The 18,072-nt window shown below is 35.0% G+C and overlaps 1 protein-coding gene across 8 annotated transcripts in view; it reads right to left on the bottom strand.

The window, feature by feature from the left end:
- Window positions 1-244: 244 nt before the first annotated feature.
- The window catches only part of LOC126767228 (monocarboxylate transporter 10), a 39,513-nt gene continuing 21,685 nt past the window's right edge, over window positions 245-18,072 (bottom strand). For 3 of the 8 annotated variants that reach the window (XR_007669033.1, XR_007669034.1, XR_007669035.1), the window contains exons 3-5: window positions 6,809-7,951; window positions 3,454-5,853; window positions 245-3,374 (exon numbers count right to left, since the gene is read on the bottom strand). Coding sequence is in view for 4 of the 8 variants with exons in the window: in XM_050484794.1 (XP_050340751.1) it covers window positions 3,346-3,374; window positions 5,746-5,853; window positions 6,809-7,951 (1,280 nt within the window). In the remaining 4 variants the exon portion in view is untranslated. Of the gene's footprint in view, window positions 3,375-3,453; window positions 5,854-6,808; window positions 7,952-18,072 lie in introns of those variants that run through there. The other 5 variants (XR_007669036.1, XM_050484796.1, XM_050484794.1 and 2 more) reach the window with 5 other exon arrangements.

The following is an 18,072-nucleotide window of genomic DNA, read 5'->3' as shown; positions in this document are numbered from 1 at the left end:
TCTCATCTCTCAAATAATTACAATGTGAATTCATATGATTATTGTCGCCAACAAAGTTACATCCATAAGACAATTTCTCGCTCATTATAATGTTACTTTTGTTGACCGCTTAAATTGCTGTTTCCTCTGGCCAAAACTGTAACTGATATAGCACAGCCAGTGAAAAACGCTACTGCCTTCCTTCCTTTTCCTTCTTCATCGGCAAAATGTGTGCACAGTGAAAAACGTGGTAAAAACGCAGAAATAAGCCATCTTTGTTTGTTTATATTTGAACAATGTTGCCATTGCCCAATACGCATATATAGTTTCGAGCACATCTTTGTATTCAATTACAATTTTTTTCAATATTAAAAATAGTTTACTTATTTATAAATAATAGCATTCGACTCTGATTTTGAGTTATTTTATGAAAATTTCAAACATATTGAACAGATTGAATTATAAAAGTTGATAATTACTAGAGTGTATCGATATTGGCAACCCTGCCTTGTGAGAGAGCAATCAGCTGACACGTTTGCACGGCAAAAATCCAAATGTCGTGAATTCTCACGTCATCCCACGTCAAAGAGAGAAGGGAGTAGCGTTTTTCACTGTTCACTTACATTGCGCGCCCATAAGATAGGTCGTGGCAGCTGACACGAGCCACGATTCTACGTTTTTCACTGGCTGTGCTTTTACTGTCTTCAGCACAATGAAATAATTGAATACGTTGAGCGGCAAATTTGTTTTTCCGAGCTATACATATGGATGAGCTCAAATCACAATCATGTGATACTAATCATTTTGTTTAATACTCTAAGTGTACTATTTCATATGATAGAAAGTCACGACTTTTTTCCATAATAATTCTGTTTGTAATGCTGAAACAAAAAGAAAAATTTGCATACCCTCTATTGATACACTTTACACATACTTTATAACAAACCAGGGATAATGGGATGCCCAACTTATTCCAGTGTGAGAGCGCCTCAAAATAAGCGTTTTTTAAAAGTTTGCACGGCAAAAATCCAAATGTCGTGAATTCTCACGTCATCCCACGTCAAAGAGAGAAGGGAGTAGCGTTTTTCACTGTTCACTTACATTGCGCGCCCATAAGATAGGTCGTGGCAGCTGACACGAGCCACGATTCTACGTTTTTCACTGGCTGTGCTTTTACTGTCTTCAGCACAATGAAATAATTGAATACGTTGAGCGGCAAATTTGTTTTTCCGAGCTATATATATGGATCAGCTCAAATCACAATCATGTGATATTAATCATTTTGTTTAATACTCTAAGTGTACTATTTCATATGATAGAAAGTCACGACTTTTTTCCATAATAATTCTGTTTGTAATGCTGAAACAAAAAGAAAAATTTGCATACCCTCTATTGATACACTTTACACATACTTTATAACAAACCAGGGATAATGGGATGCCCAACTTATTGAAGTGTGAGAGCGCCTCAAAATAAGCGTTTTTTAAAAGTTTGCACTGCAAAAATCCAAATGTCGTGAATTCTCACGTCATCCCACGTCAAAGAGAGAAGGGAGTAGCGTTTTTCACTGTTCACTTACATTGCGCGCCCATAAGATAGGTCGTGGCAGCTGACACGAGCCACGATTCTACGTTTTTCACTGGCTGTGCTTTTACTGTCTTCAGCACAATGAAATAATTGAATACGTTGAGCGGCAAATTTGTTTTTCCGAGCTATATATATGGATCAGCTCAAATCACAATCATGTGATACTAATCATTTTGTTTAATACTCTAAGTGTACTATTTCATATGATAGAAAGTCACGACTTTTTTCCATAATAATTCTGTTTGTAATGCTGAAACAAAAAGAAAAATTTGCATACCCTCTATTGATACACTTTACACATACTTTATAACAAACCAGGGATAATGGGATGCCCAACTTATTCCAGTGTGAGAGCGCCTCAAAATAAGCGTTTTTTATAAAATTTTCCATTGTGGCCACATCGAACAAAATAAGAATTTTTGGGCATTTAAATTAAAACACCCAACATTTATTATGATTGCAAATTATTATATATTGGACTTTTAATATATGGCGAAACTGCTTAAATCCTTTTTTATGATTTTATGATATATTAAAATAACTGACTTTTGATATTTCACTACTTAATAAGGTGAATTAAGCCTCAATTAATAAATGTTTTTAATCATTTGTAATTGAAAACTAATTATTCTATGTTTCAAATTGCAAAACGTTTCATGAAATATATTTAAATTTCGCATTTTCTTTGATTTTCATTGTTTTAAGTTTTTATTAGCGATCTTGAGCGGCGGCAACAAATTCCTCCGTTCACATATGTTTTTGGTAAAATTTCAATCTGGCCGTTCCAGTCATTCCAATTGCAAAACGTCAAAACCTACCCAACCCAGTCAACTGTCAAAATTTGGTAGGTGAGCGGTTCTCACATTTCCAGTGACAGGAGAGTTGGGGATCTCTTTATCTCTGGTTATGTTGCTGCCTTCTCACAAATGTTCATGTAGAAGGATTCACAACGCCATTTTCAGTACACTGTCGTGTTCATTGTGTTCAGCACATGACATTTTTGTATTTATTTCTTAACTTCACTTTAGAATTTTAATATACATACATATGTAAATACTTAGGTACATTTGTAATATTGCAAAACACTTATATTCAAGTTCGAATTAGAAAACTTTATTTTTATTTATGAATATTTATGTAAAAAAATGGGCAGAACATATTTGTTTAAATAAATTCACTATTCCTATTGCTAAGTCATCTGTTATATAAATTTGGCAAGATTTTTTTAACCATATTATCAAAAGCATTTTTCTGTAAGGCGGCGTCGTTTAACATACCATATAATTAATATGGCCATATAAGTATGTATGTATATATGAGTGTGTGTATGTTTTCGAGCTGTGTGCATACATACATACAGGCATGAGTAAGATACTTCAATGACAATATTTTATCGTGGTTTCGCAATTTCTTATTGACAGATCTAATGTTTCTATATAATTACGTTCTTGTATTTAAAGCTGAATGATTATTAAAAAATAACTCTTGTAATTTATAACTGATTTAGAAAATTATTATAATTAATGAAATTGGTCCTTACTTATGTACCATAAGTAGATCCTCCATATATTTCATACCTTAGGTATTTTAATAAAAAAATCTTAAATTAATGCCTGCTGATACGTAACAGTATTTCATCGATTCTAATTCGACAGATGGAACAGTATCTACAATAGCGACACATAAGATCAATAAATCCCTGAAGGTACTAGGAATCAATAAGTTACGTTTGGTTTATACATAGATATGTATGTACATGTATGATATGTATTCTCTTGGCTAGCATCGATCAACTTCAATATGGGGTGCTGAAAAAGTATTGAAAGTCTCTTATCAGAAAAATTTTATTGACGAATAAGAACATTTGTTTAAACTAATTCAACTTACAGGCATATGTATGTACATTGGAAAACTGATAACAACGTAAGTAAGGACTTTATTAATTTTTAAAAGCTCGTATGATATATTGATATTTGTATGAGTAGACATACCTATGTAATATCAAGCATGATATAGAAGCAGCCATGTTAATTGAGACCCAATAAAATTTGTTATTTAAAAATTAAAACCATATAATTAGTGCGAGAAGTTATTATTAACAGTAATCATATATGTATGTACATATGTATGTACATATGTATGTGCATAATTAACTAGCGACTAGCGGCAGTGGTGTAGGATGCAGGTGGAAACTCTCTTTTTTCTCATTGTTTACTTTTTTATTTTTCAAACCGCCATTGTCTTGCAGTAAAATATTAAATACATACTTATATATAAAAATATACATTCTATATATGAGTGTACTTGTATAGCATATACATACTTATGTATATACATATGTATATGTACGAAAAAAATTAATGCAAAACGCTGAATATAAATGTGATAAAATTAGTAATTGGAAAATTAAATAAAAACAAAAAAACATTTGAATTGGCTGTCCCGAACCTACAATAGCCTTCATAGGCATATAGGCTATAAAAAGATCTTTATTCAGATTTTGATCGGTCAGTTTCGTTGGCAGCTATAAGCTATAGTAGTCTAATATGAAAAATATGGAAGCAATGCCTTGGATAATAAAATGTGCCAAATTTCATGAAGAAATGACAAATGAAAAAGTTTGTTTGTACAAGCACTTGACTCCGATCGTTCAGTTTATATGGCAGCTATATGTTATAGTTGTCCGATATCGTTACTTCCGAGAAATAAGCAGCTCCTTGGTGAGAAAAGGACGTGTGCAATATTTTATACTGACATCTCAAAAACTTAGAGACTAGTTCGCGAATATACAGACGGACTGACATGACAAAATCGACTCAGCTCGTCATGTTGTTCAGGGTATAATTATGAGTTGATAACCTATAAAAACCATAAAAATCATAACTGTTCACTATTACTACTTACAAATATGTAAACAATTATCAGTCAAAACTCTTTGCCTTGTAATTTAAAGAATGGATTTAATAACATTCGTATCTTTGTAAACATCACCAGTTAAAAAATTTGTAGGTAATACAATAACGAAACTCAGCGAAATTTAAATTAAATATTAATACGAACTTCTTAAAATGAAACTCTAATCCCCAACCACTAAGTCAATAATTTGTTTGTTGTATCACCTAAATATAATCGAGTTAGATATGGGGTTATACATATGTATGTATATATAATACATAAATGATCAGGATGACAAGGCGTGTTGAATTCCGACTGGTTGTCTGTCTGTACGCCTGTGCAAACACTTGGAAACTTAATGAAACTTGATGCACGTGTTCCTTGGCACAAAAGGATAAACGGATCATTATCGCGTCCACAAAATGTTATTAATCGAAAATCTATAAAGTGCCTTTACTAAGCATTAAATTCAGATATAAACAGGCACCGGTGGACAAAACTTTCAGTTGACTTTATACTACATACATATATCGGCCAATGTTGGAGTTATTTTAAAGGAAATGAGGGAGCGTATATTTGTAATAACAGTGTATCTTTGTAAAATAGATAAAATCGGATGAGAGCAGGCCTTATACCACACACGTACATATGTATAGTATAACTAACAAACCATATGCACCTGAAAGTATGAAAGGGTATGAAATTTTCGGTTTCACCTGAACTTAGCCCACCTTACTTGTTTGCTAATATCTTATTTTGTTAAACTAGAAAAAAACAGTTCATTCGATTTTTTAAGAAACACCCTATTGCACATGGGCATTTATATATATGTATATACATAAATATGTAGGAGAAGTAAATACTAATCGGTTTATACTTATGTGTATACTATAGGTATGAAACGTATACTTCAAATGCATTTGAATGTTACTTCTAATTCATTTAAATTGGTTTAATTAAAAACAATAAATAAGTATATACGAATACATACATACATACATGAATGAATATACAAAAGTTAATAAATCGAATATGCATAACGGCGTTTTTGCGTGACGTACTCGTATAAGCGCTCGACTGTTCCTGAACAAGCTTCGTCAGTTGTCAAGACTTCTTCATTTGCAATCGATAATGACATGCAACGCGTATCAAGCAAAGCAGTTTTTGAGCAAATGGGATGACTAGTTATTTCACTACTGGGAGCATCATGAACACAAGCAGTTATAATTCTACGTTTTTCTAAAGTTACCGAAAGTTTACCGGCCATAAAATATCGACTAATACCTGACTCAGAGGAATTCGTTTTGCGAATGGAGTCTGCCAATGCGCATCTCCTGTCAGCACATTTTGTTTCCTCAGATCCTCTCAACAACGGCTCATTGAAATTTTGCTCTAAAAGAATTGAATAGATTGTTCATTATCTTATTACAAATATAGCAAAGCAATTATGTATATACACATGTGTATTTATAACCCAAACATAAAATATATTACATATGTATTTACATAGATATTTATAAAGTAGCGCAATTTATTTAATGCATTTCTCGTTTTATAATATTTCTGATTTAGTAAAGAACAAAGTTGCCATAAAGTTAGTTTTTACAAGAAATTAAAACGAAACCACACAGGCGTGAATATATTGGTTATATTTTATTGATTTTAAGAACTAGTGTTATTACTTTAATACCCATTATTCAGTCGTCTTTGATTGAAGTATTGCCAAAATTTTACTATTTGTTTGTTAATGTAAGTAAAGTGTTATTTTCAAAAATAATCCAATAATACTGGGATTTGAGTTTTACTTAACATGATTTTTTTCTTGTAAATTGCATGGAATCTTACTTGCTAAATATATTTACTTGTGGCTGGTTTAAAAGCTCGTATTTTAAAAAATTACTTTGTTATTTTACTTAAAATCAGTTGATAAAGAAATTCATTCGTAAAGGAATAGCAACAATTTTAAGCGTGTATTAGGGAGGGTAAAAAACGTGAATCTTTGAAAAGTAGGTAAAGTAGACATCTCTTCGTAAATCTATTCAGTACTTCAAAAAATATCTCGTTTTATAGATTTCGTAAATGGTTTCTTACGATTTTTTCGTAAACCTAAACGCTTAAAAGGTATTAACGGTTGGAGTTTGATTATTTTGCGGCAAATTTTTTTTCTTATGAATTTTATAACTCAATGAAAACCAAAATTAATTTTAAACCGCAAAACTCACAGTTTCGCAGCATTTTTTTTCATTGAGTTATAAAATTCAAAAGAAAAAAAATGACTTAAAATAATAAAACTACAAGCTTCCGTTAATATCTTTTCAGTATTAATTTATAATAAAAATATATTTACCGGCAATTTTCCAATTAGCGTTTTGTATATTTCCACTCTCTGCTTTGGGTTCGCTTGACACATTCGCTTCATAATCACTGTCATTCCGAACACATCGTATTAGGAACATAATAGTTGAGCCCAATATGGGCGGTATTCCAGCCAAAAGGAGGGGTAAAGTATATGAGCCGGTTTGATCATAGATCCACCCTGCAATGGGTGGTCCCATTGTTAAAGGAAACGAACTCAGTCCTAATAAAAAGCCAATGGCTTGCGTTGCACCAGAAGGTCCACATAACTCATACGCTATGGGACCTAGAAGAGAAATAAAGCAGCCATCAAATAAACCCATTATTAATGTGAAAGCAATTAGTAGTGCATATGAGCTGGTTAATGGCAACAATAACGTTATTACACCAATGCACGTTAACGATAGCTGTTGCAAATATATACGGTTAACTCTCGGCAGATCGGCAATAATTCCGAATATCAATCGGCCAATGCCGGATGTCACGCCAATACACATCACAGGCAGATTTTTGCTTTTTCCAGGAAAAGTTTTCTGCACGAACTTCATCATATGCACATAAGGCACAAAATAGCCGAACAAAGCTATGGGGACACAAAGCGCCCATATCACATATTTCTTGCGTTTCCAGATGTCTACGTTGATAATAGAGCGAATAATCATATTAATGCGTGAACGGCCCGGCTTTTTTTTTGGCGGACAAGGCGGAGGATGTAACGGTTTATAAACGAAGGAACAAGCAATTATGAAGCAAGACACCAAACTCATAACTTGCAACATAGTTTCCAAACCATAACCTCTTAACAAATAGTCCAAGCTTGACGGTAATATTACTGTGAATACACTGGAACCGGCTGTAACAAATCCACTTACTTTTCCTAAATATCGTTTAAAATAATGCCCCAAAATTGCCAATGTTGGAGTGTAGGCCAATGCGGCACCCAAACCAAACATAACACCATACGTCAAATACATAGCTTGGATGTTTAACGTAAAGAATGATGAGAGGAGTAGACCTGTGGCGGAGAGTAAGCCCCCAATTAATGTTGTCAATCGCAATCCAATTTTGTCTGTCAAAACACCTGCAACTGGTGAGAATAAAAAGGTGGTACCAATGGTCAATGAGCCAACCAAAGCTGAAATTAAAAAAAAAATATATTTATGAATTATTTTTTAATTTTCTAAGTTCAAAAGGGGGAAATATTCTCGTTTATTGAAATTTGTATGATCAAGAAGAGTATAACCAAGCACTCTTACCGTGAAAGATGTAAACGAAACTTTATAATAAATAAGGAAGGAGCCAGTTCAAAAGCTGGAAAATTCTGTCAGGCGTTGGTAAAACATTACATTAATAAATCTTTCGAAAAAATTCCAAAACTTTAAATTCAACATCCATTACTCGAAGAAATTGTGACTAGATTACAATCAAATCTAAGTGTCTTAACATAAATGAGATAATGGCGATATAAATCAAAGTGGTAAAATTGAATACATATATTGAGTATGTATGGAAATAGTCAACCGGAAATCTTATATAAGAGATATCAAGTTAAAATCAAGGCCTTGACAAATTTTAATTTTTATCCATCTCCAAACCCCATAAATCTTAACAATACAACTTCGAAAATCACTATATATGGTATATTTGGGATATGGTATAGGACTGGTTGCATCAGCGTTTGATATTACTGAAGTGTACTTGAGATTTTGTTTCCAACTACTATAATTTAGTAAAGATAATTCACGCAATGATCGCCATATGCAGCATAAAGCCTTTTAGAATAACGAAAATCATGGTAGTATATAAGAGTTGGATAGCGCGTGGACCCATTTCCCACATTTTCGGCATTAAACTATGTATGTACTAAGTATATTCAATATAAACTCAACCGGAAGCTCGAAATTCGTATATTAGGTAAGTTAATACCGCCAATATTTTCGTCAACATAACAATATTCAACGCAAAAATGTAGCAATATTTTATTCATTATTATTAATAGATTAGTGCAGAAGCCTTTGAAAATGGTTAAAAGTGAAAGAAATACATCAACAAAAAAGAAAAAAGGAGGTGCGTGGTTGAATTTTTAAGAGTTAGCAACGCTTTATCTTGATTTCTGGCAAAGCTACGATTCTTATATAAAAAGGTATATAGTATGTCAAAGGTTTAGGTAATGAAAAGTAATTTAATAACCTCAATATTTGTGTGAGAAATTTGAACACTAAAGTTTGTGACATTTTTATTTTTATTTTGTTCAAAAACGAGGTTTCATTAACGAAATTTGGCATAAAATTACTGTCTTATCTCCCAAATACTCTATATTTTTTATTTAAAATATTAAGGAGGTAACCTTACTTCGAGCTCAAATCGAAAAAAGACACAATTTTTAAACAAAAATTCTCACGTCAAACTTTCATGACTAAAAGTCAGTAAGTATGTTGAAATCTTTACTATCTGTTGGTATAAAAAATATTTCATCACTTTGGTACATTCTCTCAAAAAATGCAAAAACACCTTACCAAACAATCCAAAGCTTTTTTTATTTTATCTACCTATTAATTCATAGTATTAGCAATAAAAAAGCCGATATGAATCGTTTAGTGGGATTCTTTTGTTTGAAAAACCTTACGATAGTAATGTATATAATTTGTAAAACATCAAAATGTTAAGATTTTCAAATAAAAAAACTTACCGTTTTTATAAAAGAAAAATTAGACGTTACAATTTTTCAATGAAAATTAGTCTTTTTTTCGATATTAAGTCAAAGTTAGAAGAAAATATAAATTACAAAATTACAATATTTTTGTGACCTAAGAAGGTAAGTTTACACCAAATTTCGTGAAAGAAACAAAATGATTGGACAAGATAAAAAAAAAACCCAAAGCTTGGTTATATGAAGTTTTCACAAAAATATTGGACACAAGATGTTGATATATAATCTTTTATTATAGAACTCGGAATTTTCGCCGGAAATCGAGATAAACCGCAGTTAACCCTTAAAAATTCAACCACGCGAACGAAAACCTTCACAGCCGGAGTGTTCTTTTCTATCCGGACAACATGACCTAGCCAGCGCAGCCGCTGTCGATTGATTCGCTGAACTACATATGTCAATGTCGCCATATACAAGGTCTGTCGCAAAAGAAACAGGACTGTTAAAAAAACAAAAAAAAAATTAATATTTTTCAAAAGTTATATTCTTTTATTCAAAGTAGATTCCTTGTGCTTCGATACAGCGTTTAGCCCTGTCAATTAGCATTTCAAATGCGTGTTTAAGGTCATTTTTCGGAATGCTCTTGAGAATATCGGTCGTCGCCTTTTGGATAGCTGAAATGTCCTGAAACCAGTGTCCTTTCATGGGCAAATGAAGTTTTCCAAATAGGTAAAAATCACAGGGAGCCAGATCAGGTGAGTAGGGTGAGTTATTAATGGTTAATATGGAGTTTTTTGTCAAAAAATCAGTGACAAGCGTCGACCGATGACACTGCGCATTATCGTGCAACAGGCGCCAGGATCCTGCCTCACGATATTGTGGTCGAGCACGACGAATGCGTGACAAAAGACGCTTCATAACACCAAGGTAAAACACAGCATTAATCGTTTGGCCAGGTGGGACGAACTCTCGGTGTACAATACCCTCGGAATCGTAAAAACAAATCAGCATTGTCTTTATTTTTGACTTCTTAAGACGACCGACTTCTGAACGTCACAGAGGTCCTCACGACCTTCTTGGAATCGCTTAAACTACTAATGCACATTACTACGGGATAGGCACTGATCTCCATAAACTTTTTTCATCATTTAAAATGTTTAAGTAAACGTTACTTACCAAGCTTAAAACAAAATTTAATATTTGCTCTTTGCATTTTACGACCGATGACCAAAAGCTGCTGTCACTTTTTGATCGATCACATCGATTGTAGTTATTCAATTGTCTTAAAATTTTTACGAAATGTCAACAAGAGATCAAACTTTTTATTTCATATACCCAGCAATAGGTGACGCCACCAGAAACAGTTATTTTTAAAAAGTTCTGTTTCTTTTGCGACAGACCTTGTATTTCGTACAGCTCATTGTTCCATTGACTGCCGTTCTCGCCGTTGTCAATACGTAAAGCACCATAATTCTTCTGCAAAACTTTTCTCTCGAACACTCCTAAGGCCAACTCATCAAATAATGTCATTTTCCATGCCTCGGCACCATATAGCAGGACATGAATGATGAGGCACTTGTATAGTTTGGTCTTTGTTCGTCGGGAGAAGACTTTACTTTTCAATAGCTTTCAAAGTCCAAAATAGCACCTGTAGGCCAGAGTGATTCTGCGTTGGATTTCAAAGCTTATATTGTTATTGGTGTTGATGCTGGTTCCAAAATAGAAGAAATTATCTACGACTTCAATGTTATGACTGTTAACAGTGACGTGCGAGCCAAAACGCGAATGCGATGACTGTTTGTTTGATGACATGGATATTACATAGGAGATATTTCGCCTTGTCCTCGTTCACCCAGACCTATACGTTTCGCTTCCCTATCCAGTCTGGAGAAAGCAGAACTAATAGCGCGGTATACTCTAATAGAAGATTGTACCTTCTCTATTTAGCTCTGTAGCTCGTAATATTCTCTATTCTGAAAACTCGCTTGGTATCGAACGGCTCGAAGATGTCCGTCCTGATCCTGATGAAGCTTTTGGAGTTCTTCAGCGTAACTTTACACGGCCAAATTAGCTTTGTCTGGATACCAAGTTCAGACATAGCGGCATAGAGACAGTTCCTTTTCGTGCTGTTGAAGGCGGATTTAAAATTACCGAAGAGGTGGTGTGTGACAATCGTTCTTCTATGGGTATTTTCCGAGATTATGAAAATCTGGTCGATAGTAGTTTATCCAAGACTAAAGTCATACATCATGATAAGGTACAATCAGTTTGTTAATAGTGGGATTTAGTCTTTCACACATTACGCTTCATAAGACCTTATATGTGATATTAAGGAGGCTTATCCGAGTGTAATAGGCGCAGATTGTGGGGCTCCCTTCTTTTGGATTGGGCAGAGCACACTTAAGTTCCAATCTTCTGGCATGCTTTCATCTGACCATATCTTGCTGAGATGCTAATGCATGCACGTTTGCAGTTCTTCGCCGCCGTATTTGAATGGCTCGGCCGATAATCTATCTGCTCCCGCCGCTTTGTTGTTTTTAGGCGGGTCATTGCTATTCGAACCTAATCACGGTCGGGCAATGGACCATACGATGAGATGAGATTTGGTGAATCGACTTTGCCAATTCCAGAGCTTTACTTTCACTGCCATTCAGCAGGTTAGAGTCTTCCATGAAACTTCAGTATGCTCCAAATATCAGCTCACCACTTTGGGTCCTACAAGAGTATGTTCCGGTCTTGAAACCTCCCGTTAGTCGCCACGCCCATTTTCAATTTTTGAAAAAAGCCTGGATGCAGCTTCCTTCTGCCATTTCTTCCGTAAAATTTAGTATTTCTGACGTTTTTTGTTGGTCGGTTAACGCACTTTTAGTGATTTTCAACATAACATTTGTAAGGGAGGTGGGCGTGGTTATTATCAGATTTCTTCTTCAATTTTTCAACTGTATATGGAAATGCCTGAAGGAAACGACTCTATAGAGTTTGGTTGACATAGCTATAGTAGTTTCCGAGATATGTACAAAAAACTTAGTAGGGGCGGGGCCACACCAAAATCAATTCCAACAGGATACCGACCCAAAATACACAATGTATCTTGTACGTGCGGGGTTGTTATAGAATTACAAATAAATCCATAGTTCCCACCATCACCAGACATTAATCCTATTCAAAATATCTGGAACTATTTCCAAAACGGTATTCGAAAACATCGGGTTTCTTCAAAATAAGGCCAAAACACTGGATCATCGATGTAGTGGGTCAAAATTTCCGGAAATAATACTAGAAATCGAGTGGGAAGCATACGTCGACGTCTAGAGACAATAATTGCAACAAAATGTAGGCTAAAAATCGCTAAAACTATTGTAACTACTTTTTCTTATTTATATAACCTTTTTTCATATAATCATTAGTGTACGCAAACTTTTTTGATATGGCATTAGGCACATTTTTTTTCCTTTAGCATTCATTTTTTTCCACACTTTTGTGTAAGAAAAAAAATATATTTTGATATGGTATATTTAATGTTAAATATACATATCTTGAAATGGATAGAAAAAAAACCACAAAATTTATTCATTTTGAAACAAATAAACGTGTCGCAATTTTATAGAACTAGGTGGATGTAAACTTTATTAGTCCACTGTATCTCACCCCGCTCGTGTTGTGGTCGATCCCAGGATTGTTAGGTAAGCTGTCTCCTTTCTCTGCACTGCAACACGACAGTCCTTATCGTACCAGCTGTTCTTTCGACCTTTACGAAAATTAATGTTTTCGCTTGCAGCTATACATAGGGGGCTTAAAATGACGGCCCACTGCTCCCTAATACCGAATTGCTGATGAGTGCTCTCAGAGAGCAGGAGTGCAAGAAGAGAAAGAACCGTTTCACGTTCTTACCAAAAAAATATGTAAACGGAGGGACTTGTTGCATCGTTCAAGACCTTTTACAAAAAATGTAAAACAATGAAAATTAAAGAAATTTGTGAAATTTAAAGCATCATAGTTTTATTTTATTTTAAATTATTAAAAACATTTAATGATTGAGAGCTAACAAGCCTAAATCCTTTTATTGGGTATTGAAAGGACAAAAGTCAGTTGTTCTAATATTCTTTAAAAAGATTTAAATAGTTTCTCCATATAATATTTATTTATAATAATTCATATAACAAAAAGATATTTATTATATAAATACATAAACGCAGCACTGGCTACGAGGCCTTCAGCCGTCTTGTAATTATAACTACGTGAAAAATTCTATTTGCTAAGGGTTAGTAAAGATGTAAGTTGCTTAAATATATTTTAACAAATCGTTGGTTTTTAAGAATCTATATACAATCATCACGTTTTTTTCTGAAGGTTCACTTAGTAGTTTTATGAGATCAATGTTGCCAGAGTTGTGGGCTGTTGGGTGAAGCATCGGACAGAGTGTGAGTAAGTGTTTGATAGAAGCGGTGTCATCGCAAAGGGGGCAAATGGATGGGCTTTTACCCGATAGTAAGTGGGCGTGTGTTATGATAGTGTGTCCAATCCTTAATCGAGTATATGTCTTCATTGCGCTAGTTGGAACTGTTGACGAGTAGATTATACGATTTCTGGCTGGGTTTATGATCTCGTAGTGATGTTTAAATGTTTTCCATTCGCCTTTTGTGCTTAATAAGGTTAACAATGTCTTGCTTGAATGAGACGTAGTATGTTAAGGCAGGAGTCCTGGCTACATTTTTCGCAGCGAGGTCTGCAAAGTGGTTGCCTGTAATACCAGCATGGCCAGGGATCCACATTATTTAGATTTTCTGAGGGGCACCAATGACCGCGTCCCTGATAACTTCTATTATGGGATTGCGATTTGAAGGAGACGTTATTGCAGACATACACGATTCGCTGTCTGTACAGATGAGGAACTTTCCTTTAGTCTTTTTTGCGTAATTAACTGCATGAAGGATAGCAGATCCTTCAGCGGTAAATACAGAGCTCGTTGAGGGAAGAAGCCAATTGCAAATGATTTCTCCTGTGGCAGTGACAACTGCTAACGAAGTGGAATCGATGGACTTGGACCCATCCGTAAACAATAACTTCCAGCCATTATTTGTGTAATTAGATTCCAGTTCAGCAAAAGTTTGTTGAAAGACTTCGTTTGGTGTGTTTTGCTTGGACAAAAACATAAGCTTATTCTGTAGTATTTTATCATTGATCAGACAGGGAGGATGTCGAGTGGTGAATTTGCGTGTTGCGTTACGTAAAATATTATTTTCTGCAGCGAAACTTAAGCATCTCGAAATAGCCGATTGTATTCTTGGAATTTTTCTTTTTTTCGTGGCATGCGTGATAGTTGTATTTAGTAATGGGTTGGTGTTCTCAGCCGTTTTCGCAAGAATTTGAAGCGAAGAATCTATAATTTTATTTTGAATAGTTGGTAAACCAGATTCAGCCATTATCGTTTTTATTGGCGAGGTTGGAAAGGCCCGGAGACTTCGCCGTATTGCGCAATGGTAAGGTGCATTTAAAAGGTTGATACTGCTTTTGGAGCAATTGCCATAGATGGGGAGCCCATAATCTATTTTTGAAGTTAGCAAAGCTCTGACAACATTGACTAGTGTGTTCGAATGAATAAATGAATGCTTAGACGAGAGATATTTAACAATATTTAATCGTGACATTAACGAGTTTCTGACATATTTACAGTGAGCATTAAAATTATATTTAGAGTCAAAAATTAATCCTAGTATTTTCAGCTGTGTTTTACATTCGATGTTAGTTTGGTTGTGGGTTAGTGAAATACCGTTGCAAATTTGCTTCCTACATACATGAAGGATATGTGTTTTGTCTAAGGAAAGTGAAGAACCAGACTCCAGTGACCAAGTCTCAATTCTGGCGAGTATATTAGTAAATAAGGATTGAGCTAAATTAACGTCAGAGACTTTTGTGTAGATTAGGACATCGTCAGCATAGATCTGGTGCTCAACTCCTTTGTAATTTATTATCATCCTACTAATATCATCGAAAGCAATGATAAAAAGGAGGGCTGAAAGAGGTGAGCCTTGCGGCGTACCATTAGAAAGCGGGAGTGTTGAAGAAAGAAAACCATTTACGTTGACTTTGAGTTTTCTGTTTGTGAGAAAGTTAGTAATAAAACGTATCATGTTCTGGCCTATTTTCCATTTTCTAAGTTGTCGAATAATAATATGGGCTCCAATTTTGTCGAAAGCTCTGTGAAAGTCCAGAGATAGTACGGACACGTGGTTTTTGCTGGACAAAGCGTTAGTAATGAAGTAGTCTAGTTGGATTAAAGCATCTAACGTGCCTTGACCTTTTTGTAGGCGACTTGATTCGGTGATATGAACTTGTTTCGCTGAGCATACCACATCAAGCGGTTAGCCACGATCTTTTCCAAAATTTTTCCCATACATGGAAGGAGGGAAATCGGCCTATAGTTAGCAAGTTCATCGGAGGATTTGTGTGGTTTAAGTATTGGTATGACACAAGACGTTTTCCAAAATTGGGGGTAGACACCAGTATTGAAAATTATGTTATAAAGCTTTACCAATCGGAGCTTGAGACTTTTTGGCATATGTCTGATAATTGGATAAGAAATTTTATCTTGCCCCGGGGACTTACCCTTAACGGTAGATGCAACGAACTCGAATTCAGACAGTGAAATGCTGGTTTCTATTTGTTTAGCAGAAAAAGAAAGAGTGGAGACAGAGGAGACAGAGACAGAGTAGGAAGTGTCGGACAGTGTGGTGGTTTTAGAGGTTTGAAACTGTGTGCTGAATGAAATATCTGAGCTTGTTTCAGAATAGTGGTTTGCAAATAACTCGGAAATATCGGATGGATTGGTTACCAAACCTGTTGGCCCCTTTACGCATTGAATGGTTAGGTTTCTAGGCACCCCAGAAAGTTTTTTTTAGAGCGTTCCATATTAACTTAGGACTAAACGAAGGATTTATTTTGCTTGTGAAATCCTGAAAACATTTACGCTTGGCCTGTTTCGCGGAACGACGGAAAAGAGCATTGGCTTTCCTGAAAGATATTAAGTTGACTAGTGATCGAGCGCGTTTGTATTCATACCAAGCTATCTGTTTTTTTGCCCGCAATTCAGCGATTTCTTTATTCCACCAAGGAACATTCTTTGAACTTGCTGTTGGCTTCGTATGAGGAATGCTAACATTCGCTGCTGAACGGATAATTTTTGTTAACCTCGCACTTTCTTGGTTAGGGTTGTCAGATATTGGGGTATTATTGCCATTTATCTCGCAATGTGTCTGAAACTTCTCCCAATGAACCTAGGTGCAATTTTAGTACAATGGGGAAGTGATCGCTTCCATGCAGGTGATCGAGTATACTCCATTCGCACTCTGTGGCAAGTGTGTCGGTGCACATTGTAAGATCTACATGGGAAAAAGTGGAGTGAGTGGAAAAGTGTGTCGCGGATCCGTTATTCAAACATATTAAGTTAGAGGAAAGTAAAGCGTCTTCAATGCATTTTCCCCTCTTGTTGGCTATTGGAGAGCCCCATAGTGGACTCCATGCATTAAAATCACCAGCGAAAATTAAAGGAGTAGAAGCTTGGTTGATTAATTACAGGATGTCTGTACTGGTAAATTGTTCGTCTGGTGCAATATAAGTGCAGATAATGGTGATTTTTTTAACTAAGATAATTTCGATCGACATAGCCAGCAAGATGGATTGAATGGCATTAATTTTGTGTGGAATATCTCTTCTTATGGGAATCGCAATCTTTTACCTGTGCTAATATGTGGAAGATTGTGAAACATGCCAATGTACTGCTTAGGAGTAAAAGCCGACAAGTTGAAAGAGATGTGAGTTTCATTTAAGAGTATAATAGCTGGGGCATGGTCTTGTATTAATAATTGAAGCTCATTGTAATTATTAGTGTAGCCGTTTAAATTCCATTGCAATATTGGAATCATAAGATGTATGTAGGAAAAAAAGAAAAGAGAAACAGAAGAGAGCTAGAATATCAACTCGTATGAGCAGTCAGTTGAAGCTGAGTGTCACCAATTGAGTACTAGTTCAAAAGAGAGTAAAGGCTAAGCGTATTTATTCAGAGTCAATTTCTATTTGTTCAGTATGTTGATGAGAGTATTTATTATCGTTGGAATTGCTTGTTGTTGGAAAGAGATTTTCGTGATTAGGTGGATTAGACTGCACGGTAGTGTTGGTAGTAGTGTTGTTGAAGTCAGTATATTTATTGAGCGAGTTTAAGGAGTTGTTTAAGTTAGAAATGAGAGAGGCTGTTGTTGGACTGAAAAGTTTGGGATTTAAGAAAGAGGCTTGTTGGGTACAGTTGTCGCTGATATTTTTAGCTGAATGTGAGACGTTGTTGTAGTCTGAACTGATCGATGCAGGCTTGTTGATTGAAATATGTTTGTTGTTGGCGTTTGATGAGTGATTTTTTTTAGTTAAAGAGTTTATTGATGAGTTGGGTGCAGAGGTGACCTCTGCGTTTTGTTTTGATGTACTAGGCAAGTCATTGTCGGCAATTCTATGAGTATTTTTAGATTTTGTGGAATTGTTGATGGCTGAAATTTTTGTTGGTGTGTTGGATACAGAGGATACCTCTTTTGTAGGTTGAAGCACATGTGCAAAGCTAG

This window comes from Bactrocera neohumeralis, unplaced genomic scaffold (assembly GCF_024586455.1).
Source record: "Bactrocera neohumeralis isolate Rockhampton unplaced genomic scaffold, APGP_CSIRO_Bneo_wtdbg2-racon-allhic-juicebox.fasta_v2 ctg482, whole genome shotgun sequence".
Taxonomy (NCBI): domain Eukaryota; kingdom Metazoa; phylum Arthropoda; class Insecta; order Diptera; family Tephritidae; genus Bactrocera; species Bactrocera neohumeralis.
This window is presented reverse-complemented; position numbering and strand designations above follow the sequence as displayed.